Source organism: Sturnira hondurensis, unplaced genomic scaffold, assembly GCF_014824575.4.
Source record: "Sturnira hondurensis isolate 20B ecotype Veracruz unplaced genomic scaffold, ASM1482457v3 Scaffold0000396, whole genome shotgun sequence".
Lineage (NCBI taxonomy): Eukaryota > Metazoa > Chordata > Mammalia > Chiroptera > Phyllostomidae > Sturnira > Sturnira hondurensis.
In genome coordinates, this window is record NW_028073027.1 from 7,959,320 (window position 1) to 7,983,871 (window position 24,552).

Sequence of the window (24,552 nt, forward strand, 5' to 3'; positions counted from 1 at the left end):
CCCTTCACCCCTTCACGGGATCCATGCGCTCCTTCCTCATGGTAATGCGAGTGAAATCAAGCCTGTAGGAATTTGGTTGCTGATACCATCATGGTCTATTTAATGTTTTATTCTTGAGTCCCTAAGGCATTCCCTTGAAACAAAAGCAAAATTGAGAGAAAACACCGGAAAACATGAGAACTGTCTTTCCCACAATTTTACAGATGTTCCCTTTTGCTATTTTTAAGAGTAGTCTTGTGGCCTCCAAATCTCCAGAAAGCTTTGTTAACATGGAATTCCATGTGAACTGTTGAAGAAAAAGTATTTACAGACATCTACAACCGAGAATATAGCACAACAGGCAGTATTCCCGGAAAAGGTCAATAAAGCACAGTAAGTTGTGTTAGATAAATAGGAGCATATGCTCTGGCTGAAATTCAAACTCCTCCCCCCATGTGTAACAGAGGACTAATGATGTTTACATGCACAACACACTTCCCTGAGTGCAGAATTAAGTTGTGCCAGGAGGTGTGCGGGATTCCTAGGAAGCTGTTGGTGACAATGGGCCTATTCTCTGCCAGTGTATCTGAATGCTTATGGTTAGCTTTGGGTTCATTCTAAGTATATAAAGAAGATAAACAATTATCTCTTGTTGATACTGTCATGATTCATAATAAATTACTTGCAACATCTCATATGATTTCTTCACAAATTAATCTATAAAGTAATACTATACCAATAAAAATACCCAGTTCTAGGTGATTTTGGAGTGAGATTAAACAGTTAATTCATAAATTTATTTTGAAAATAAGCAAGAACAGTCAGAAAAGTTCTGAGAAAGAAAAAGAAGAGACATTAGCCCTATCATATATTACAACGTATTTTATAGCTATTGTAATTAAGAGAGTGAGGTACTGGTGCTTAAAAAGAAAGACAGTCAATAAAACTGAATATATTGTTCAGGAATAGACAAAATAAATGTGTGACTGTGCGATATGACAAAAATAGTATTTCAAATGGGTGGACAGAAGATGGCTTATTCAACCAATGCTATAGAAATGAATGGGTCACTATCTTGTATGTGGAGTTGGAGAAAGGGTGGGTAAAGTTTGAGCCTTATGTCACAACTTTTATACCAGAAATTGGAGATAGGCCTAGTAATTATTCCAAAGGTAAGCATTTAAAGAAAACAAGGAAGAATTTTTAATAAAATTTAGGCTGTAAAAGGCCTTTGCAAGAATGACCTAAACCCCTCAAAATAAAGTACATAACATCAATTATATGAGAAAAAGATATTTACAAAAAAACTCATTATAAACTATGACAAACTGGAAAAACATGTGTAGCTCACAGAACAATGGAATAATCTCATTGATACATAAAGAATTCCTGCAACTCAATAAAAAAAAGTTGTAAAGTTCATTCACAACAAAATACCATACCATAGTGGCTGAAATAACAGACATTTACTTCTCACAATTCTGGAGACTGGGAAATCCAAGATTAAGATGCCAGCAAATTCAATTCCTGGTGAGAGCCCTCATCCTGGCTTGCAGATTGTTGCTTCCTCAGGGTGTCCTCACAGGGTGGGAGAGAAAGAGAGCTCTGGTCTCTCTTCCTCTTCCTAGAAGGACACTAATCCCATCACGGGGGTCCCACCTTCATGACCTCACCTAAATTTAATTACCTTTGAAGGTCTCCACTCCAGATAGCATCACATTGGGCATAGGACTTGAACACATTCCTTTGGGAGGGGACAGTATAAATTGAGTCCATAACAATACAATTTAAAGAAGCAGTGAGATCTTAGAGCAGGCCTGAAATGCAGCGGCTGATGAAAACATCTATAAGGAGCAGGGGAAGGACTGCTCTCTAAACAGAACCAACATTCACTGAATACCAACAGTGTTAAGATGGAGTTATTCTTTGTGGGATATACTTTTTGTGTGACATTCTGGGTGGGATTCTGATCAATTGCATGTATTTTGGCATATACTAAAGAAGGGTATGCCCTGGCTGGTGTAGTTCAGTGGATTGAGCGCAGGCCTGCGAACCAGAGGGTCTTGGTTTGATTCCCAGTCAGGGCACATGCCTGGGTTGCAGGTCAGTTCCCTGCAGGCCAGTTCCCAGCAGGGGACGCACTAGAGGCAACCATACATTAATGTTTCTCTCCCTCTCTCCTTCCCCTCTAAAGATAAATAAATAAATAAATCTTTTAAAAAATCATCCCACTATACTTTAAAAAAAAAAGAAGTGTAGTAATGGAGTAACTAGATTGAATCAAACTTGCCTTTCCAGATGAATCACAACCTTACTAGTCACACATACATACACATAGGCAGACAGCCTGAATTTGCCGAGGGCAGGTGCCCTGGGGAAAAGGCTCGGATCTGAAGTTCAAGGATAGTGAAAGATACTGAATGGGAATTTACTCTCTACAGTGAACTGTTCTGATTCAGCCTAACTTGTAATTGAACCCCCAGTAATCTTCTTAATTATAACCAGGACTTTTATTGACATTGGGGTGGACTCAGGTAACAAGACAGGATTTCCTTCATCCTCCTGTTGCCATCCCTGTCATAGTTTTTTTGCTGTGATCGTGGTAGAAGCCACTCAGAATCTTCTCTCCTCTTATCAGCCAGTAGAGGACTTCGCTTCCTCTTCTCATTTACCAGCAGGCAGAGAAGTGACCACATCCCATCCCTGAATTGACAGAGAGAAGACACAGCCCCCTTTTCAGATTCTGCCCACACTGGGCAGCAGAAAGGGGAGAGGAAATGCCCAAGGATGGCCAGATGGTCTGCTGAGCCAGAGCTGGGCCTCAAGCCTAGGCAGATGGGTCCAAAGCAGCCTCAGAGGACCCCCAGAGTGTGTGTGTGTGTGTGTGTGTGTGTGTGTGTGTAGAATAGCAGCATGGCCTCCAGAGTGGCTCACACGTGACTTAGCCTTTGCTGCGAGGACAAGGCAGGGTACGGAAGTGAAACAGAGACCATTGCCGGAAGTCCAGACTCTGGTGTGCCTGTGAATGTCAACATGCCCAGATAACATCCAAGAGGCCCCGTCCCGATACTGCAGTGACCCGAAGTCTCCTAGTATTGGACACCATTCTGGGGAGAGAGATTTAGTTTCAGCTACCCAGAGTACTAGAGCCAAAACACAAAGTAATTTTAGTTGTAGAGAAACAGTAAAAATAATGTATTTCTGGTACGCTCAAGCTTGTGATTTAAAGGACAGTCGGTATAATCGAGTACAGATATTTTGGAAGGAAGGGCCTCCAGTGCCAGGGTCCGCCACGTGTAGTTCACTCCTGTGGCTCTGTGGCAGTGTTCCCTCTGGCTGTCACCTCAAGGAAAAGCAGGTCTGGAAGGAAGCAGAGCACTTAAACCCTGTTAGTTAAATGCTCCCAAAGGCATTCCATCTCCAAAGACGAGTGGGGACGACTGCCGTGGAGTGCTAATTAGAGAATTGATTTTTGTTGCTTCCAAGTCCGTTTTGTGAAAAACTGTCAGATCCCAGAGCTGCGACTAGAAACTGGAGCCACCCCTGCCCCAAAGGTCCCGCAGGACTGACCCCAATGTCAGAGATGTGGCGTCTACTCTGTTTCCACCTGAAAATACCAGAGAAATTTGGAAATTGGGTTGATTTTGGCTAAAGGATAACACTTTAAAATCATTATTGTTAGATTCCATCGTGTAACAACTATACTTGAAAAACAATAAAAAATAAAATAAATAAAACTACTGTTGTTAGGGGACCACTGTGGTTCTGGGGTTTGTTTTGTTCACCTTCTTCTTCCTTTTTTTTAAATTGTGAGTGTGTCTACTGCTCAAATCACTGGTCTGAGACTGTGAGTTATTTTTTTATAGAGGTGGTACATTAATTGGCTCTGTAACTGGTGGTGTGCTGCTAATTGCTTAACAACTGGCTGTTTTGGGGAGAAAGCCCTCATTTGTAGCATTTGCTGATTTCCATGGTGTATATAAACAAGGACCAATTTCAAGCTGCTGATGTGAGGTGTCTGAAGAACATTTGGGAAAAAATGGACAATGTCTAGCTCATTCTCACATCGTAGCTCTCCCATACACCCTAACTGCAAATAACCTCGAGAATGTGAATAATACAATGCAGCAACAAGTTAGGAAGTGATAAGTGCTTAGTATTTATTAGCTGTGTCTTTAATATAATTCATACATTTATATAATTGTATACCTTAATTTTAATAAGGGTTGTATGATTGTATAATGGTTATAATAATGGTAATAATGGTTGTGACAACTGGCCCACAAAGGTCCTGAAACATTACTCTTGGCTACTGTGAGCCAGCACAGGCCACCCCAGTGCACCACTAATTGTTACCCTGGCCCCAAATGCAAATAAAACAAAAGGCTGAGGTTTGTTTAAAATCAAGTAAGGGATGGGAAAGGGGGTGATCCCCACATACAAGGGAAAATGTCAAAATTCTGATTGTTGGCATCCATAAAAAATAAGTAAACTAGTAAACTTCTTCTTTTGGTACTGTGTAATCTTTATATAATTCAACAGTCAGATTTTAAAGTCAGTAAGATATAGCCAACAGAGGGCTGGCCACTTGGCCTTTCTGAGAAAGCACCTTGGTTGGGGGCCTTCACTGGTCCCAGTGGTGCCTTTCATTTTTTAAGTCAAGCCAAAGGTGTGTAGGTGTTTGATTTGTTAGTATGTTTCATAACTTCATGTAGGAACGGAATATCGGTTAGGAGCACAGGGCGGAGTCAGGAGGCCTGCATTTGAACCTCAGCTCTTCCCGCTTACTGCCCACGTGACATCTGACACAGCACTTACCCCTCTGGGCTGTGGTCCCCTCATCAACAAACGAAGCACAATGCAGCCTGCTTCACAGGCTGGTTCATCTATGCGATGTGCTTGGAATAAAACGTGTAATAGGGGGCCTATAAGTGTTAGCTATTCTATTATTATTACTATGTATATCATGTATCCTAGTATAAAGAAGAAAAAACAGTTTTTAAAAAAGCAAAAGTGGAACTACACATTGTTGCAACATTTCCTAATTCTAAAAATGTTCATATTCTACACACTTGTGTCCACCCTGAGCCTTTCACCTTGGCCAGCCCATGCGAACATTCCACCCCAAGGCTAAGAGCAAATGCGCATGTTCCCACGCCCTCTGCAACCCTGCCAGTCTCTGCTCACATGCCTCCTGAATGCTCCTCAGCTCTCCCAGCTTCACAAGGTGGCTCTCCAACACAGACCTTTGTCCTCTCCTGGCCCAGGACAGGGGGCCTGGAGTCGGACGTCCCAGCCCCACTGCTATCTTGTATAAAGGACCCCACCCATGTCTCAGAGGGCTCTGGCCTCACTACCTTGAGAGAGAATGGCACTTCCTGGAACCCACACCTGCTGGTCTTGACCCCCTGAGCCCCTGTCTGAAAGGGGACAGAAAGCAAATAGCATTTGAAGCTTCAGTACAGGAGTGTGAACAACGGACTGGAGATGGGACTTGAGCCCTGGGAAGACCTTCAGCTAACAGGGGAAACGCATTGGACTAAATGCAGAGTTAGTAGTGTCTGGCACTTAAGACCTTCAGCTAACAGGGGAAATGCATTGGACTAAATGCAGAGTTAGTAGTGTCTGGCACTTAAGAGGTGTTCAGTAACTAATACTTTTCCTGGGACACAGGAACACTGAACAGTAAGTAGTTCACCTCTTTCTGGACTAACTAAATAATTTATCATCTCTAGGAAAAATTAGGAGGTTGGATTAGTTGATACATATCTCTGCCTCAAACACTGTTCATGTATTTTCCCTTGGGCTTAAGTTTGATTATACATAAAGCCCAGAAATAAAAACAAGCCCCGTTGAAGGAGTTCAAAACTGTTTAAATTGTGATTCATAAGTTTCCCCACCAGAGGGCACAATAAAAAAGCCAATGGCTGCTGAGCTACCACAGGGGTCTCCTTTCTCCTGCATGATCATGTCTTTCTGCTGGTTTTGGACAGGAGTTCCAGCCTCCTCTGTGGTGAGAGCTGCCCCCTGTGTTCAACGCCCATTTTAACACAACCCACACTCCTTTCTTCACACAGGTAGAGGCTGCCCAAGTCTGAAATCCATAAATAATTTGACGAAAATAGCTTTTCACATCTGCTTATTGAAGATCTTTTTTTAAAGTTCCAACGTTTCTTTCCAATAGTCAAAGAGATTCTAATTTTGAAATGGTCTTCACATGTAAATTTAATAGACTTTAAATGTAAATTGTGGTGCCCTTAAGCGCTGCTAAAATCTGGCTTCGACTCTGCATGGACATCAGTGGTTAAAAAGTGTGGCTTGGAGCTATCTACATCCCTTTGTTCTGTGCCCTGACTGTCGTTTAACGGGAGTCCTTGGGACAGTGAAGAAATGTATACATCCCTCTCATGTTTTAAATAAAACCTGTCATCTTCACATTTTAACTGTAAGTTTTTGAAATCGTAAAAACCACAATTTTTTTTTTACTGCTTTACTATCCCTTTCGCTTTCTGAAAATGCAGCATCTTTTTAGAGCACCGACAGTATAAAAGGATTTTAATACACACCAGTAACAAGCTGTTATTATTCCTGTTCTCCAAAGGGACCAGATATTAAAGATCATTATTCACTGTCCGCTCAGTCTTTGTGGCAACGGTAGAATTTTTCTTCTACGTGCTCAAATCAAATTTTGTTAAGGGCATTTTCCCTTAATATTGAGATGTCCTCAATGGGGATTAATGAACTCTCACAACGGGTTGTAGATTAGTGGGGAAACATCACTCCTAATGAGCAAGGTAGCAATGAGAATAAACTCTAACACATTATAAAGGCAACTCTTCCATTCTGAGGAACTAATGTGTGGTATTTCCTCTCCATTTTGTAAAAGGGGAGAGTTGGCCATATTCCATTTAAAATAAAAGCTATTTCCCATAACTGTAACTTCTCCTGCACATGCATGGATTTTTATAAACTGTCTAATATAAACTATCTAATTGAAGAAGACTAAAATTCAAATGAATAAAACAAAAAGACTCATAGGTATGATTACATGTTCAAATTAAAAGTCTGAGAAGACCTATAAAGGGGGACTATTTTTCTAGGTTAGAATCTATTCGGTCATAAGTGAGGTTCTAAAGAAGTATTTTATTTCCATTTCAACAGGGATGAGTTTCACACCATGGTATGAATGTTGCTTCAACTGAGGAAAACTCATCTCTACAGATGTTTGTTATTTTAGAGAGATGGCAATTTGTGACATGTTCCATTATAAAAATTTTATAAACTCACTTAAGGGAGTGCTAAAATATATTCTCAGTATACAAATCATCTTTAGGGGAAGCCAAGAACTTTCCACATTCAGGAACTGAGTATTTATCTGAGGAAAGCTACATTAATTTAGTTCTTTGGGAATACTCAAGAGGGCACTAAAGAGCTTTTCTGTCGCATCTTCCCTAGCCTTAATCTCCCTCTTTCAAAAATACCAGGCTAGTGTAGGTGTATCCATCAGAGAGATCAAGTCTGCATCTCTGTCCTTCTGGGCCCTCCTGGGAAACAGCCCTTTTTATTTAGGACTGGACACCAGTTACTCGTAACTCTGCGGCCTCAAACCTACTCACTGCGGAGCCTGCCAGGCCGGAAGGAGCGCAGTCCACCCAGATTCCAAGTCTCCAACTCAACCTCTTCCCTCCTCCTCTTCCCTCCTCCTTCATGAAAACTTGAAGCAAGGTTTATGTGAGTCAGATTGTTTTTTTATCAAAAAATTTTCAGGAGAAAAGTATCATCCCTTAAAAATGCTTAAGTAACTTTCTGGTTAATTTTAATAGAATTAAGATTTGTTCTGAGAAACTAGTTATCCACCTCGTGAAGTTTAACCAAGCACTTTAAATCACAACCTAGAAATCATTTTCTGACCATTTTCTTTTCCTACGAGAAATGAGAAAATCTCTGAATTAACCTCCCTGAGCACCTTTCTCACACTTTATGGTAAGAGAGCACCGATTAATTTATTAATATTATTATTATTTTCAAATCATTTCCACTGATGCTTCTGTAAAATGCAATAAAAATGAAATGCTGGATAAATGATATTTTTATATCTTACAAAACACAAGTCCAGATATTTTATTATTAAGTTCAACAGATGGAAAATCACTACGAATGTTCCTAAATGCTTGTCCTCCTGGTCCAGTAGCGGCCTGTTCACAGAGTGTCACGAGTCTATCGGTAGCACTTTTTTTCCTTTTTATTGCATTTACTGGGGTGATCTGGTTAACAAAATTATACAGGTTTCCGGTGCATAGTTCCCCAATACAACGTCTGTGCACTCCTATTGTGTGTTCACCACCCCAAGGCAAGTCTCCATCCATCACCACTCATCCCCCCTTACTCTCCTCCCCCTCCCCCAAATAGCATCGTGTTAATGGTCTTTCTTCTCTGAGCAAAGTTGTAAAAAAATGAGACGTTCTCCTAACTACATTGTCTGAAGAGTATTAACGCTATTCAAAATATATTTCAAAGTATCTAAATAGCTATGAACAAACTCAAGGTTCGACTAAAGTTCCTTTAACTGTGTGGAACTTGAGACACAAAACCCCATTACTATTCCTGAATGCTGAAGTTCTTCAGTATGGGAGGGATGGAATCAGGGGTTGTCTCTCAGAACTGTAGGTCAATGGCTATGTTCCTTGTGATCTCATCCAGCGAGGAGGCAGGCAAAAAGAGAAAAAAAGAAGATTGGAAATCATCTGGCAACTATGTAAGAAAACATCTTTAAAAATAGCTGTGTTTTCCTAATTGAATATATGGAAAAGTAGTTAAATTTAGAAGGTAAAAGGAAAAAAAAACCTTTGAGAAGACTTCTCTACTATTTTTCCAATACGAAAACCATTTTCTTTCCACTTTTTCTTGTTCTTTCTTTCTTTTTTTTCCACAAAAGTTATTCATTAGAAGTAGCCAAGCTAAACCACACATCAGTGGATGTAATAGACAAGTTACTGCTAAAAAAGATTAGAGACTTTCAGCTCCTGAAAAGTGCAATTTAGGTTGCAACTGAATGAGTTACGCTGTTTGATGTGCGGGCTCTGTGTTTGATTTCCTTGAGAGATGAAATAATGCAGTTCCCCAAATCCTGTGAGCACAGTGCTGTCACTAGCAAAGGACTCTTGCAATCACACTGTCCTAAATTTTTTTACTGGATTTATATTCATTTCTGGATCCAGCTTAGGGAATCCCTTTGTTGGGGAAACCTCATATTCCAGATGTCTAGATGGTGATAAAATAATAGACATAAAAACTTCATTAAAAATTTAAAGTGGTGTGTATGTGTGTGTATATATGTATACAATACTGTTATTATTTATCACTTTATCATGAGTCTCAAACTTCATTACTGTGAGTGATTAAAAAGTGTCAGTGTCAAGGGTGGTGTAGCACTTAACCAGGGACAAAAAACATTTGCAGAGATCAAAGAATTAGAAAAATATAGAAAACACTTACAGTTTTGACAAATACTAATGAAAAGCATTTGAGAAAGTAATTTAATTTCTCTAATACTCAGTTTTCTATAAAATGAGCTACTGTCTGCCCCTGCCTGTTCCTTATGATTGTTGTGAAAGACAGATAAAAGTGCTTTGTGAAGAGAACAAAGAGCAATCAAAATTCTAACAAGTATCTTTCCTGTAGAGACGGGCTATTTTGACATGAAATTCTTTCCTGAAGCATGTGCCATTCACAACAACCACTTACATTTTTTAAGTGAGTTTCCATTTACTTTCCACTCCTCAAGGATAACGTTTACCTTTTCCTACACTCGTAATTTCTCTCTGCAGGGATGAGGCCGTCATTGTATGGCCCCATGAAGCACAGCAGAGAACTTGTTAAATAATCAGATTACTGATTTTCGTAGAGGCCTTAAATTTGTCACCCAGAATCGGTACGTTTATGCCGCAGATTAAAAGCAACACCTTCACAGTCATGTAAGCAATTTATCTACATATGTTAGAAGTCATATGTTTACCTGGATGAAGGAGAACCCAAGAATGGAATGCCAAGTTATACAAAATCAACAGGAAAAAACTGTAAGACATAAGTAAATTTGGAAACAGAAGTGGTAGGTAAGACCCAGACAGAAAGAATCAATTAGTAACAGATGATTAAATGAAGGTTAATATTTGGAGGAGGGAAAAAAATGTTGCCACTGCATGTAATTAAAAAGCATAATAAAGACATCATAGTCACAGCCATAGAGAAAATGATCTTTAGAAATGGGATTATAGAATCACACTCAATTAGGAATTACAATACATTAGGATCTCACTCATAAAAAAAAAACTTTTGTGCATTGTTACTTTGTAAATAGTGTTTGGACACCTAAAGAAGAAAAGCGAGCCCTGGCCAGGTGGCTCAGTTGTTCCGAGCATCACCCCATGCAGCAAAATGCTGTAGGTTCAATCCCTGGGGTCAGGGAGCACACGGGACATAACCAACCAACATTTCTCTCTCATGTCTACGTCTGTCTGTCTGTCTCTCTGTCTGTCTCTCTCTCTGTAAAATCAATAAATATATCATCAGATGAGGATTTAGAAAAGTAAAGAAAAGCAAGAAACTCACAAGAGCTAATATGCATCCTGTAAATAGAAGAAATAAGGCTTAACTTGGGCAATTAGGAAAGCATCGTCCTTGCAATCCCCATTCAAAGGGGTTCAGAAGGAGGCCACCAAAGGTGTCAGGCTAACCAGAGGGAAAGCTTCCTGAAAGCCGTATAGAGCCCCGAGTCCAGTCTATTCTTTGGACCTCTGATACCACAATAGGGACAAACGCAATAGGGCCACTGCCCAACGGCTCAGCCAAGGGGCTGTCTCTACAAGCTGAGTGCACTTTGGGAGTTCCTTAGCCTAAAAGCATTTGAGTCTTAGATTTAGGGAAGGACTCTCAGTTTTTTTCCAGCATTGCCACTGAGGCCATAGGAAATATCTGCTATGTTCTGTGTGTTATTAAAGAAAGGATTTTTAATGGGTATTCTTTTTTTAAATTAACAGGCTATTTTTTTTAGTAGTTTCAAGTTTACAAAAAGATTGAGCGGAAAGTACACAGAATCTCAATATGTGTCCTAATATACCCCCTGACTCCCACCCACCCCGTTTCCCCTATTATAAGCCAATATTGATTTTAAGAAACCCAAAGGTCTACTGTAGATTTATAAAATGTTTAGCAAGATTCAATTCTATAAATAAGCATCTTTATGAAATTATTTAGCTAAACTTTAATATTTAAGAAAAAATAAATATCACTTTAATAAAGAAAACTGGGGAGAATTTTATTATCGAAATATATACATATATTCTTATGATGCAGAAACAAATCCTTAAATGGGAGATGGAGGCAACTGGCGAACTTAATGCATGTGAAATGCCTGTAGTGGCCACCACAAAACAAACACTTGATAAATGCATGTGATTGTTGTTACTATAGTCAGTGTTCCTACTGTAAAAGAACTTGTCTGAAGAAGGGAGCAGGTGACATGGAATCCTTGAGAACCTGAGGAAATACTGAGTAACCTACTTCACAAAGCACTGGAACAGGGTTCCAAAATTTAACCCAGCCAAAATCAGGCCAAATTCATATAGATGTTGAAATTACATTTGGAGGAAAGAGATGCAACTACAGAGCAAATAGTCAAGAACTATATGAAAGTAAACATTGTAGGCACTTTCTACCTAGTAGCAATGACCTTCAATTATACTTGCTCATCAAAGCTAAAACAATGATGCCATTATTCATATTCACAATTCATTGACAGTGTAGCATGCCTATGGATACATTGATAATGTATTTCATGCAGTGGGACTTAGTAAGGGTGAAATAAAGCAATTAAGCATCTCAGAGCTGTAGTTGGGATTGACTTCTATTCCTTTTATCAGGGCCAGCTATTTTTAATGACATCAGAACATAATTGCTAAAACAAGTTGAACATGTCCCACACCAGCAACATTGAAACCCTCAGACCAGAATGGCGGGCATTTCTCACTGTGACAGCTGACAGTGTTCTACCAATTACCTTCTACATAACACACATGCAATATTTGACCTGGACACATGCACAGACACAAAGAGCCATATAAATGTTATGGATATAAATTATAAAATTAATTGATTTGGTTTCATGTTGACGATGCCTGAATAATATGGATTAAATGCAAGTTAAAATTATTGTGATTCCTATAGTCTGTCTTTACTAAATCCTGGGTAAGTTATTAAATCTCTTACTACTCTTTTTTGTTATTTCAACTATTTATTTTTCAAAGAAAAGATATGCATTTCTCAAATTTTCTCATTAATTCAGTGATTCACTTGGCAATACAGTTAATGATCTTACTAAAAGTGAAGGCATGGTAATGAAGAGGTCAAGTTCACTAGAGAACTCAAGACAAGGATGGAAGGGGGTCTAGTACATGAGATTCAAACTGTGCTAGACCAGATGGTCAAATCCAGAGTGGGCTTACGGCTGAAGCCAGAAAATTGACAGTCACTGGGACCACCTTTCTCTCTCCACCTCTGACCAGTGGCTACACCTTGTCACTTCCACCCCACAGTTAGTTCTCTGAGTTCAAACTGCCATCGGCTCCCAACTGCTCTTTGGTCTCCCCCTTGATTTCCTCTTATCTAATTTTCACACTGTAGTCAGAGCGACCTTTTAAAAATGCATATCCCCACTCGGCACCCTCCAGACTACGGAGTCCTGTCCAAACTCTGGAACAAGGTCTCAAGTCTCCGGACTCAACTGCCCTCACCATCTTCCTCTCTTACTGTGTCCTGTTCATGCTCTGGCCTCCACAGACCTTGCTGCTGGCCTCCCACATGCGATCCTCTCTGCCTGGCAGGTCTTCTCCCGGATCACGGCGTGGCTACCTCATCGAAAGAAATGTAAGATCTTAGGTTCGAAGTCATTCCCCCAGAAGGCTCTCCTGGCGGGCACCCTAAGTGTGCTCCCACAGCCCCCCTTACTCCACCCCAGTGTTATCACATCACCCTGACCCCAGCTGGTCTTCCAAGTCCCTGGGCTCTGTGCCTGCCACTCCCCGTGGCTCACACTCCCTGCAGCGGGGCTTTCCCGTGTGCCTGTGCGACTGCCTCCCACAGACTGTGGACTCCAGGCCGCTGGGACTGGGCCATTTTCTTGCTCATCAAAATGGCTAAACTGCAACATGTAGCTAATAAAATGTTGAAGTTGAAATTATTTATAACAATGCAATATCTTTAGGAATAAAGTAAATAAAAGTGGTGCAAGGCTCATAGTTAAAACCTTCATTTTTTAAAGAATTAAAGAAAACAAGTAAAAGGGGAGATACTCAGATTTTAAGAATAGAAAGTAAATATCATAAGTATGTCAGTTGTCCCAAAATGGACCTATAGATTTGATGCAATTTTATTCAAAATATCAACACTGTGAGTCAAGGAATTTGGTGGGATGACTTTAAATTTTTTACAATAAAAGAAAAAGATCCAAACCACTATGACACTCATGAAGAATGATACAGGATATGGGGTGGGGTAGGGGGAGGTAAGATTTGTCCTGTTAGATATGAAGAGTTTGTTATTTCAAGGTAATGGCAATTAAAATACTACAGTATTGTCACAGGACCAGACCAGTTGGTCGTGACAAAGTCAGACAGTACTAAGCATTAGTGAGGACGTGGTGCAATGGAAACGCCCATACACGCAGGTACATATTCAGCTTTAGATAACAACTTGGTATTGCACAGTTCACTCCAAGTTCATTGTTTAAAGGACCTTTCACATAGGCCTTGGGTGAGTATTTGTAGGTGGAAGAAACCCCGTCAATAGGAAACTGAGTAAAGCTTGGAATAGTCTCACACATTTGCATATTATAAATGAAAGTGAATGAGCCACAGCTGAAAACCATAACATGAATGAATCTTAGAAAAATCATGAATTTGGAAAAATAAAAATGGCTTAACAATGTAGAGTGTGATACTGTTTTTATAAAGCTCCAAAGTACATGGGAGAACTATACATAAAATTCAGGATAAGATTCACCTTTAGGAATTGGGAAGAAAAGAATTTAGGAAGGTGCAAATAGGTAAATTTGACAGTTTTGACAGTTTATAGTTTGGTGAGGGATTCATGGGTTTCTACTTTGAGGTTCATCTTCAAGACCCTAGAGAGGGGCAACTAAGGCTGTTTGGCATAGCTCTGTACTCTTCCTTCCTAAGCTGTTCCAGCAAAGTGAATAAGCTGCCAGGGTCAAGCTTTCACCACATCCAAAGTGCCAACCTCCCTTTCCCAAAGCGCCACAGCCGGCCAGATGAAGGTGGACACAGACAAACCAGGCCTAAGTTCCTGCACACAGGCCAATGGTCAAGCCCCAGACTGAAAATACGCCTGTGTGAGCGGAGGGCTGGGAAAAATGGAAGAGAGAGGGAAGCTGCTCCAGTCTGGCAATTAACAGTTTATTAAGAGAATCTTACATTTGAGGCATGGCTTGGGTGGTGGCAAGATGAAGCAGACCCCCATGCTGCTAGACCAGTGTCAAAGGATGACATAGAACAGGGCAGAATGGGTGGGGGTACTGGTACCTCACTATCCTGGGAGAGGTCAAATGCCTTCCATTTGCCCAGACCAGGCCTGTTCAAGGAACTGGACACCGTGGGGTGTAGAGGAGAGGTACTATTTACATCAGAACAGAAGTGTTGGCTACAATCAGCTAGTCTCTGAATGGACTTACAGGAAGCAATCTCTGTTCTGGCCCCAGTCTAAATTATTTAGTCCAGTAGTGGCCATGTCATGGACAGTCTCTTCCACAACATGACGGTCCTTGACAAGGGATGCACAGCTATGGAAGAAACCCCCTCAGCAGAGTTTCAATTTGCACCTAATATGGCCGCACCTCTGTTGGGGACCACCCTGCCTGGTTTCAGGAGCTGTAATCCCCCCATGGCTAAGGCTGAGTGAATGACCTTCAGACCATAAGCCACTAAGGAAACAAAGCTTATCTCCCTGGCAGGAGCACCTCTTCTGCTCTGTTTTCCATAACTGGCCTCCAATGCTTGATCAGTTAGCCAATGATGAGAAAGATTCCCCAATCGGGGAATCACCTAAGACAGGCATGATCATGTGGAGGCCCCAGGGAAGGTCTTGGGGGGCTATGGAGAAACGGGGTGATGGACCCTCACCCCTTGGCTTTGACGAAGCCTGAGTCCTCAGTCTGTCTGCGAGAAATCTCAGAGAATTCTTTGGCTATCTGTCTCCTCTGCCTGACTTAAGCCTGAAACAATGACAGAGGGAGGTGCAGCCTCGTGCTGGGAATGGCAAGTTCCCCTGGTGATCTGTCATGAGAAAGAATTCCTAACAATCCTGTGAGACCTGCTTTGATGAGAATGGTTTTAGTTAAATGATAAAGGCCTGAGCGAAAAGTGAGTTTATGTTCCCAAAATTCTGTAGTCTTTTAGCTGACAGACCCTGACTTCAGAGGAGCCCGAATGGTTCTTTGTATACTATCTACTGTTTACTGCCTGACAATGAGTAATAAGTTGTACCTGAACTCCTGTGCAAGAAACCCAATAAAAGCCTGTCTAGGCAAGGGTCAGCGCGCTCTCCCCTTGAGAGAGTCACCAGGCTGCTCTGAGGTGCTCCCCCCTTGAGAGAGTAGCCATGCCATCCCTTTTCCTCCACAGGACTTGGTAGTCCCTGTGAATTTCTCATGCTTCATCCATGATGCCACGGGCACTGCTGGTCAGTGCACACGTCGCACCTCCACCTCCACATTCTCTGCAACACCATTGGTAAAAGAGAAACTGCAATTCTCAGATTAAATAAAGCTTTTCCATGATCCCCCACTCCAGAGGAGCAAAGGTCAGTTTTCCACAAATGCCACGAATGCCAGTAGCACAAAATCTAGTGAACTATGCTCTCTACCTTATCTCCTGTGAGCTTTATGTATATTTTTCCATAGAAAATCTTAGACACAAACACAGAACATTGTAAGATTCATCCTGTAAGTCACCAGGGTAGGAGCTCATTGTTGCTGGTTCCAGACTATCAGGACATCTAATGGAGGAAGCCAGTGGGTTTCCCCTCTAGGGTCTACTTGAGTCTCCCCTATATTTTCTTTTAGAAGGGATAGGTTTTGCACCAGGTTCTGAGTCCCATTTTCTAATGCAAGCTCTTACATAGATAAGTCTGAAGATATTTTACAGTCTGAAAGATGACCATGATAATTCTTCCCGTCCTTCCATGCCTACCCCTTTGTTATGTGACTTTATCTCACCCTCCGTCAAGAGATGAAGCCTGCTTCCCCATGCCTTCATTCTTGGCTGCTCTAGAAATGATTTGACCTATACCACATGGTGGAAGTGGTATTACCTGGCTTCTGGGCCTGGGCCTTAAGGGGTATTGCCTCTCTCCTCCCATCACCTTGGAATGCTGCCCTGACACCACCATGGGAAGGAGCCGGGGCCAGTCTGCTAGGGGAGAAAAGGCCCCATGGAGTAGATCTGAATCTGTGGACCAACCAGCTGACTGTCAGAACCAGCTACCACACACTCCAGTGAGCTCATCTGAGACCACTCAATCGCAGCCAAGCCCCAGACAACTGTGTTCATGTGAGTGACCCCAGGAAGAACCTCAGGATCGCCCAGCTGAGCCCTTCCAAATTGTTGAGTCACACAATTGTGAACTAATGAAATGTTTGTTGTCTCAAGCCACTAAGTTTTGGGATGGTTTGTGACAAAGAAATAGAAAACTGATATATCTCCTTTATTTTTTTTACCTTTATCTGAATGGGGTATGTTGTGTGTGTGCATGTCTGTATGTGTAGAAACCACATTTACTATAGCTATTGCATCAGATTTTGGTCAAATTGAGAAAAATGTTTTGACTTTGAACCTGAGGGTAAGGAAGAGCTAAGGTAAAGTGGGTAATTCCAAGACTCGAATATTTTACTACTAGAAATTTTTCTTTTTTTTCATATCAACAATTTCATGTATCATTTTTTTCCTTGTACATGACTTTCAACTTCTCTCTTCCTAAACTGGAGTTAGTCTTTCTTGGTTTTCCTTTTTGATTCTTCCAGAATCGGTACATTTTCCTCTGTCCTATTCTGTCCTTCTTGTCCCCAATACCTTCAAGGCTGTGACAGAAGGATCCACATGCATAGACCCATACGGCTCTGATGACTCTACCTTCTCTACTTCAAACTGCACTGCTTGATGTTGTCCACAGTCCCCTCCATCCTGCCTTCTGTTTTTTTCCCTCGTAAACTTCACTCTTCTCTCTGCTGCCAGAAATACAGCCCAGGCATGCTGTGCTGTGGATTTGAGAAACCGTGCTGCTAGAGCTTGGCCTGTACTTGACAAATCAGAGGTTATTTTTTTTCCTATCCAGCTGTGTCAGGGAAGCAGTGTATTTGTTTTTCTTTTTGACATCAGTGACAGCTACGACTGTGCCACTCCCAATCCGGAAAGCAAGCGAAAGCACAGAAGCATAACGGGGCCTACTAGGCGGACTCAACACGGCCTTCCCCAGCTCTGCAGCACTGCAGCCTGCTGGCATGGAGTCGCAGAGAGCAGCAGCCCAGACACAGTCTCACGGGACAGTGAGGAACACACAGCTGAGAGGGAGGAGAAGGCAGAGGGAAGGAAGGAGAGAGGGGGTGAAGACAGATGGGAAAAGAGAGCGGAAAAGGCCAGGGCTGTGTTGTTGATAAGAATTAACTGGGGGAATCTGGCAAATACACCCTTGGCACCTCTGCCTCTTCACTACTGCCTGCCAACCTGAATTGTTCTCATCAAAATACACACAAAGACAAACAATAGAAGAATCGGAGTTTCTCAAAATGAAAGGCATCAGTGTAATCAAATGGAATCTACTTCATATCGCATACAAAAATCAGTTTCAGAGAATGAACTTACTGCAAGAGGCAAAATTTTAAAATACTATAGAAGAAAATATATTTCTGACTCTGGGGTAGAAAAGGATTTATTAAAATACAAAAATGCTAACCATAAAAGAAAAAGAATTGAATTTGACTACATTAAATTAAAGAACTTCTATGCATTAAGAAGCCATGCATGAACAAAGTAAAAGCACAATTCACAAACTGAGAGAAAATATTTGCAATATATATAATGAACATGAATTAACATGTAGAACATATAAAGAAATTTGGAAAATTAATAAAATATGATGAAACAACTCAATAGAAAAATGGATGAAAAGTTTGAGCAGACATCATAATATAAACCATACTCAACGGCATTAACTATTGGGAAATACAAATGAAGACCACAATATACTTCTATTAGATTGCCAAAATTTAAGAAAAAAATTGGTACAACTGCTTTGGGAAATCATTAGGTATAATTTTGTAAAAGTGAATATTTATTTGTAGGTCCTCCTATCTGGCACCACACACTTAGGTATATATAGAGGATGGCTACCTAGTCTAGGAACACAAATACATAATAACTGGTTCATTGTTATTATATTACAGTACACAATAAAATAATAGGATGCATATTTGCAGACTTCATGGTCACCATGAAAGCAGCCTAGAGAATTCTTCAGTTCTAATTATATGTGGAGATATGTAAAACCTTAGTTTTCCTAACTCTTTGTGCAGACTCATGAAAAACACACTGGTTCTTTGTGTTTTGTAAATTGTAATTCCCTAGAAAAAGCTTATGAAACTGAAATCTACTCAGACTTCCTCCCATGAAAAATTCCTGGGTACTTGAAAGCAGTTCACTGCTTCCCTGACATCCTTCTGTCATCTCAGGGTCCATGTTTCCTGAGTGAAGAATTCCACTGGAAGTTGTTCTCTTCCCAGGGTTAGAACTTGGACGCTGAGGCTGTGATCATCCTCAACGAACCATGCCTCCTCAGGTGTTGGTCCTAGACTAGCAAATGTCCCTTCTTCCAGGTTTAGAAGTCAGCATTTTGCAACGACTAAGACTCACCAGTCAAGAACAGAGCAACAGCGATTCTAGAACCAGAGCCAAGGGGACTTAGGCCTGAAGGTCCCCATGTCACGGGGCACAATGACACAAGACGGCAGGGCGAGAGCCTCCATGGGCCCCTCACTCCTATACCTCATGAACACAAGGACAGAGTTTCTGGCATGGCTTCTGTACTGTGTCTATTAAGGCTCCTAACAGGAAAACAAACATTCCCAAGGATGCTGGTATGAATACTATGAGCAACCCAACATTTCCAAACCCAGGATTTCCAGAGTGAGTTACCCCAAGTCCCAGAACTTTAACTAAGGAAAATGATTCACATCACCCCTCCAACTATCTTCAGTGAGAAAAGACAGGTTCCATTTCTACCGTACAATTATACTCAGAGCTCAGTTCTAGACATTCAGATTTTTCATAATTGTTAGCCATCATGATAAATGTAAACTTCTGAAATTATTGAGAGCTTGGTTGGTCTGACAGATGTAGTCATTTGCTGTAAAACACTATAAGAATACTAAAGTAGCATGTAAGGAGGGAGACAAAGGAGTGTGTTCTGAAGTCAGACTGACTGCTATTTACTACTATTTCCTTACTGTGTAACCTTGGGCTAGTCTCGAACTCAGCTTCCCTATGTGTAAAATAAAGCTAAAAACAATACCTGTCTTGAGGGGCATTGGGTGAATAAAATGAGATAATGTGTGTAAAAGACACAAGTCACTATCCAGCACAGGGGATGAGGTTTAAAAAATGAGCAGTGTTTAAAATAAATGACTGTTCTTCATCATTTAGACCCACGTCTCTTTCTCCAAATATCTGGGAAATAATGGCATTTTTTAAAATCCATACACACAAAAGATTTTAAAGATCATTTTCATTGCTTCTTTAAAAAGAAGAACTTCACTGATAACTAATTAGTCCCCAGGAGAAGCTGCGTGTGTGACAGGAAGCATGAGGCTGTCATCATGATGACACCTTCCCATGGCACAGCAGGCTGGGGAGGCGGGCTCAAAGGTACAGGAAGAGTTCCCAAAGGTGGAGCACAGGAACCGGAAAATGTTTCAAATATGTGAGTTTTTTTTAAATAAACAAAACCAGAGATGAATTGAATATAGTTCTTAAGTAGAAAAATGGAGGAGAGGACTGGAAAAGCTGTCTGAATTCTTTAAGAACAGTACATCCTTAAAATTCTTAAAATGTTAAAATGATTTTATTACTGAAAGGGATATTGTTAAAGGTTCCCGTGTAATATTAAATATAATAGTAGACAGTGTGGGTCTAATTTCTGAAATGATGTGAGGTTAACAGAACTTAATTAAGACCTCTTTGATTTGAATGGACCCAGTGATCTCAATTCCCATACAGCATTAGAGTGCAGTGTTAAATCCAACCTTCAGTTTGGACAGATGTCCTTCCCTGCAGAAGACCACGGCCCCCTAGCTGAGTCTTCACTCATGACTCTCCAGCTCTCCTCAGGGCCTGCGAGGTCCTGCGAATTTCTGACCCCAGGCTTCACGGCCCTGTGTCCGCTGACTCTCCAGCACTTCGGTTCCAACATCCTCTTACACTGCTCTCTGAAACTGCTCTCCACCTTGGATCCCTGCACAGCGTTAACCACACCCACCAGGACTAACGCACCTGATGGCAGGAAAAATCCAACTACCTCATCCCTCTCCATCATTGACTACCCAGAGTCTCCCTGCTCTCTGAAATTATTCTCAGGATCCAGTCTTACCCTCTGTCCTGAATCCCTCCTTCTGCCCACATCCAGCAAGTATACTTGCACAAACTCAGACATCCCTACCTCTTACAAACATGAATTCCTTTTGGATGGGATTTCCAAATAAAAATCTTTGTCTGTGAGAACTACCACAGAGCTAATGAAGAAAAATGTGGCATGTCAGTAAATGCTCACTGATTTACACAATTGTATCTTTTACTTTAATTACATTTTACTTTTCCTGCCTGTAAGATACAGAAGTAAATGCATTTTGGGTATTAAGAATGTTGACCCTGGAGCCAAACTATTTGGTTGCTAATACTAACTCTATTCTGACTTTCTGTCCTTCTCTCTAATCCTCAGCTGTCTCAACTGTTAAATAAGGATAATAACAGTATCTATCTAACAGGATTATTTTGAGGATTAAAAGAAATAACCCATGTAAAATACTTCTAAAATACGCATAGTACCTATCAAGTACTCAATAAATGTTGTGCTGTTTTTATTAGCATTAACTTATCAGAAAAACATAACAGGCCATTTTCTAAGGTCAGTGGGAGTCACAAGTTATGAAAGTGTCAATTTGGTATGAATTTAGGTTTGTGCTTTTCCTCCAGAAGTTTTGAAATTGTATCTGGAGAAAACAGCATAAAGTAAATCTTTGCTTCTTGTCACACAGTGTGCAAAACAATGAGCCTTTCCATTATTTTTCTCTTATTTCTGCCGCAGGGTAAGTGCTAAGTCACTCATCACCTCCTTGGGGGAATCCAGTGGATACGCCAGTTCCCATCTCACTTGACTTTTGCCATGTCAAACACTGTCCACCCCCTCCCACCGCCTCTTCCCTTGAGTTCCAGACACATGCCCTGATGGTTATCATCGCGTTTCTTAGGCCCAGTGGTTCTTGGTCTTTTATGGGCCCCTCTTCCAGCAGTGTTGTTGCCTGGGTACTTTTCTTTCTCACTCCACACACTGGCCCCATCTTCCCTCAGGATTTCACCTGGCTGATGACAGCACGTCCACCTTTACTGCCCCTGCCTGAGGCCAGGCCCTCCCCACTTCTAACCCAGTCTGTGGAAATTGCCCCTTACATGGCACCCTGCCTGCCATCTTTTCCCCGCTTAAAAATTTCTCCTTCGCTAGAATGACCTTCCGGAAGTGTAGATCTGCCCTTCTCAGCCTCCAGCTAAAGCTCTCCAGTGGCGTCCTTTACATTGCTAGGAAGGTCCCCAAAGCTTTAAACTAACAATCAGTCCCGCCTGCACTTTAATGACCCACATTAAGAAGACTCCCTGCAGATATTTGCCATTCAGATTATGTTCAGTTCAAACAAATAACATGGTTTCAATGTTATTCAAATCACTTTCCGATGTAAGTCATTGATTTCACTCTTACAATCAATTAGAAGAGGTTCTCAATTCCAGGAAACAAATATCGCCAGATTTCTTTATGTTTTTTATACAATTCAATTATATAACACACGCACACATATGCACACACTACATATTGTCACACTTAGATTTATATATTTTTCATGACAGTCAATGCATATTATATAAATGCATATACTTAAATATACTCAAAATTTGTTACACAAAGGAAACAGGGAAATAATGGAAACCGATTATTCCAAAAGTTGACAGCATTGTCTACAAGTTTAGGAATTGGATGCATTCTCATTTTCAGATGTCTATATTATAAAACTGATAAAAATCAATCTCTGCTATAAATGAACATTTATTGATAGGCTGTACCTCTCAGAGCCTTCTGTCCCTGTGTAGGAACAATCTATAAGATGTGTAGAAATTCAAAGAAACTGCTATAAAAAGAAGGGGTCCCTGGCTGATGTAGCTCAGTGGACTGAGCATGGGCTTTGAACCAAACAGTCTCCAGTTCGATTCCCAGTCAGAGCACATGCCTGGGTTGCAGGCCAGGTTCCCAGTGGGGGCCACATGAGAGGCAACCACACATTGATATTCCCCTCCCTCTCTTTCTCCCTCCCTTCCTTCTCTCTAAAAATAAATAAATAAAATCTTTTTAAAAAAGAAGGGGTAATGGTAAGACCTACTGGCTCAGAAGCTGAAGTTCTGAATTCTGTCTTAACTGCATGACTATAATGATTAAGATGATTAAGTAGTCTTTCAAGATGCTACTTTCTTCCTCTCCAGAATGAGGGGCTTTAATAACACAGACCTCTAAGGCCCTTGCCAACTTGGAACTTTGAATAGTTAGCTATGGCAGACCCAGGGAACAGAAAGCCCTCTGCTGAGCACACTTTAAGAAGGATCAGGCCCACTGTGCCTCTCATTCACAAACAGTGTAAAGTCCCTTAAGTGTCCAGACCTGATGAGGCTCCCCAGTCCGCGTTCCTGTAAGCCTCCACCTTTTCAGGTGTGAAATTTTCAGCTTCCTCACTGCTCTAAGCATGCTGGACATTTTCATATAAGGGAGCCCGATTTATTCTGGGCTTGAATCAATAAAAATGTAACAAAGAATTCAACATACCCCCACCTCTTGCTTTCAGATACAAGTAGTGACAAACCCTTAGCCTTCCAGTGACATGCTAGCCATTCACAAGGGAAGGGCTGGATGAGGGACTAGTGTGTGCTGTTATGTTCAGTTTGTTGTGTTAGGGACTTAGCAGTTGTACACAGTAAGATTCAAGGGTGGGGTTGACATCCCCATCATTAGTCACAGCATCTGGATATGTTTTCTGCAGTGGAGATTTACTACGTTGGACAAAAGTATAAGTGAATTATAATTGGCTTTACCATTTGTACCACATTTTGCTTTATGATGAGCTATAGGCCAGAGTCTATATAGTTAGATTTAAGCTTCACCAGCAAAGCCAATAATATATAATGAGAAAGAAACAAGCCTGTATGCCCATATACCAGTGAAAAGCCATCCCACTGTTAAACAATGCTGCTAATATTTGGAGATGCCTGAGTCCGACTGCTCTCTTCCACACTTCCCCTTAGAAAGAAAACCTTGGACAGGTAGCTACTGCTGTACCCCTGGCAAATGCAGAGAGCGCCTTTCAGAGCAGATGGAAAAAGAATGCAGTGTGCTTATCTGTGTTATTCAAGACAAAATAAAAAAGAAAAGTGCAATGTGCTTCACATAATTCAAGCCAAGTTATCCACATTCCCCAAGTCAGGAGTCCAAAACTCACGGAGAACATCAGATTTCAGTTTGCTTTGATGTGAAACCTTGTGTTGGTCAGAAGGCTTGGAAGTGAATCAGAAAAATGTGTAAAGATGTGATATGCTGAAAAAAAGAACAGACAATTCACCCGGACACCGTGGGTCCAGGAAGTGCGAGATTCCTGCCAGAGGTCGCCAGCGCACCAGTCTCATGGAACTTGAGCTCTGAGTGTCACTTACCCTATGACGATGCAGGAGATGGCTGTTCCCAGGAAGGCATAGGTCAAAATAGATCCTAAGTTTTGAAAAAAGTGTCTCTGGGGAGAAAAAATATATATATTATATTATATGTATAATTATACATATATATATATATATATATATATATATATGTTGTACATTAGTATGTTTTCTTAGTATATCAGGAGATTAAATAATGTATGCATTTCACCACCCCTCCTGTCCCTCACTGCTCAGGCGGATTTTGTTGTTGGAGTCTCTGTTTCTGGTCTTGCTGCACAATAACTCTTAACCAATCTATACTGCAAAGGACAGAGGTATCTCAGAAAAGTAAGGAGAGAAAACTCGTGGAAAATGATGAAGGAGAGATGCGAGAAACAACTCGCTGGCCTGGTGAGACCTGAGACAAAGGGAAGGGACTGAGCCATGTCCACGCAGGGCCTGAAAGGAGAGTTTTTAAGAAGTTTGTTGTCATTGGAACCCTTTAGCATTTTAA

At 41.0% G+C, this 24,552-nt stretch overlaps 1 protein-coding gene across 2 annotated transcripts in view; it reads right to left on the minus strand.

Annotated features, from left to right (window-relative positions):
- The window catches only part of SLC9A9 (solute carrier family 9 member A9), a 529,481-nt gene that overhangs the window by 460,212 nt on the left and 44,717 nt on the right, over positions 1–24,552 (minus strand). For both annotated transcript variants that reach the window (XM_037040394.1, XM_037040405.1), the window contains exon 4: positions 24,057–24,133. In XM_037040394.1, the coding sequence (XP_036896289.1) occupies positions 24,057–24,133 (77 nt within the window). The remainder of the gene's footprint in view (positions 1–24,056; positions 24,134–24,552) is intronic.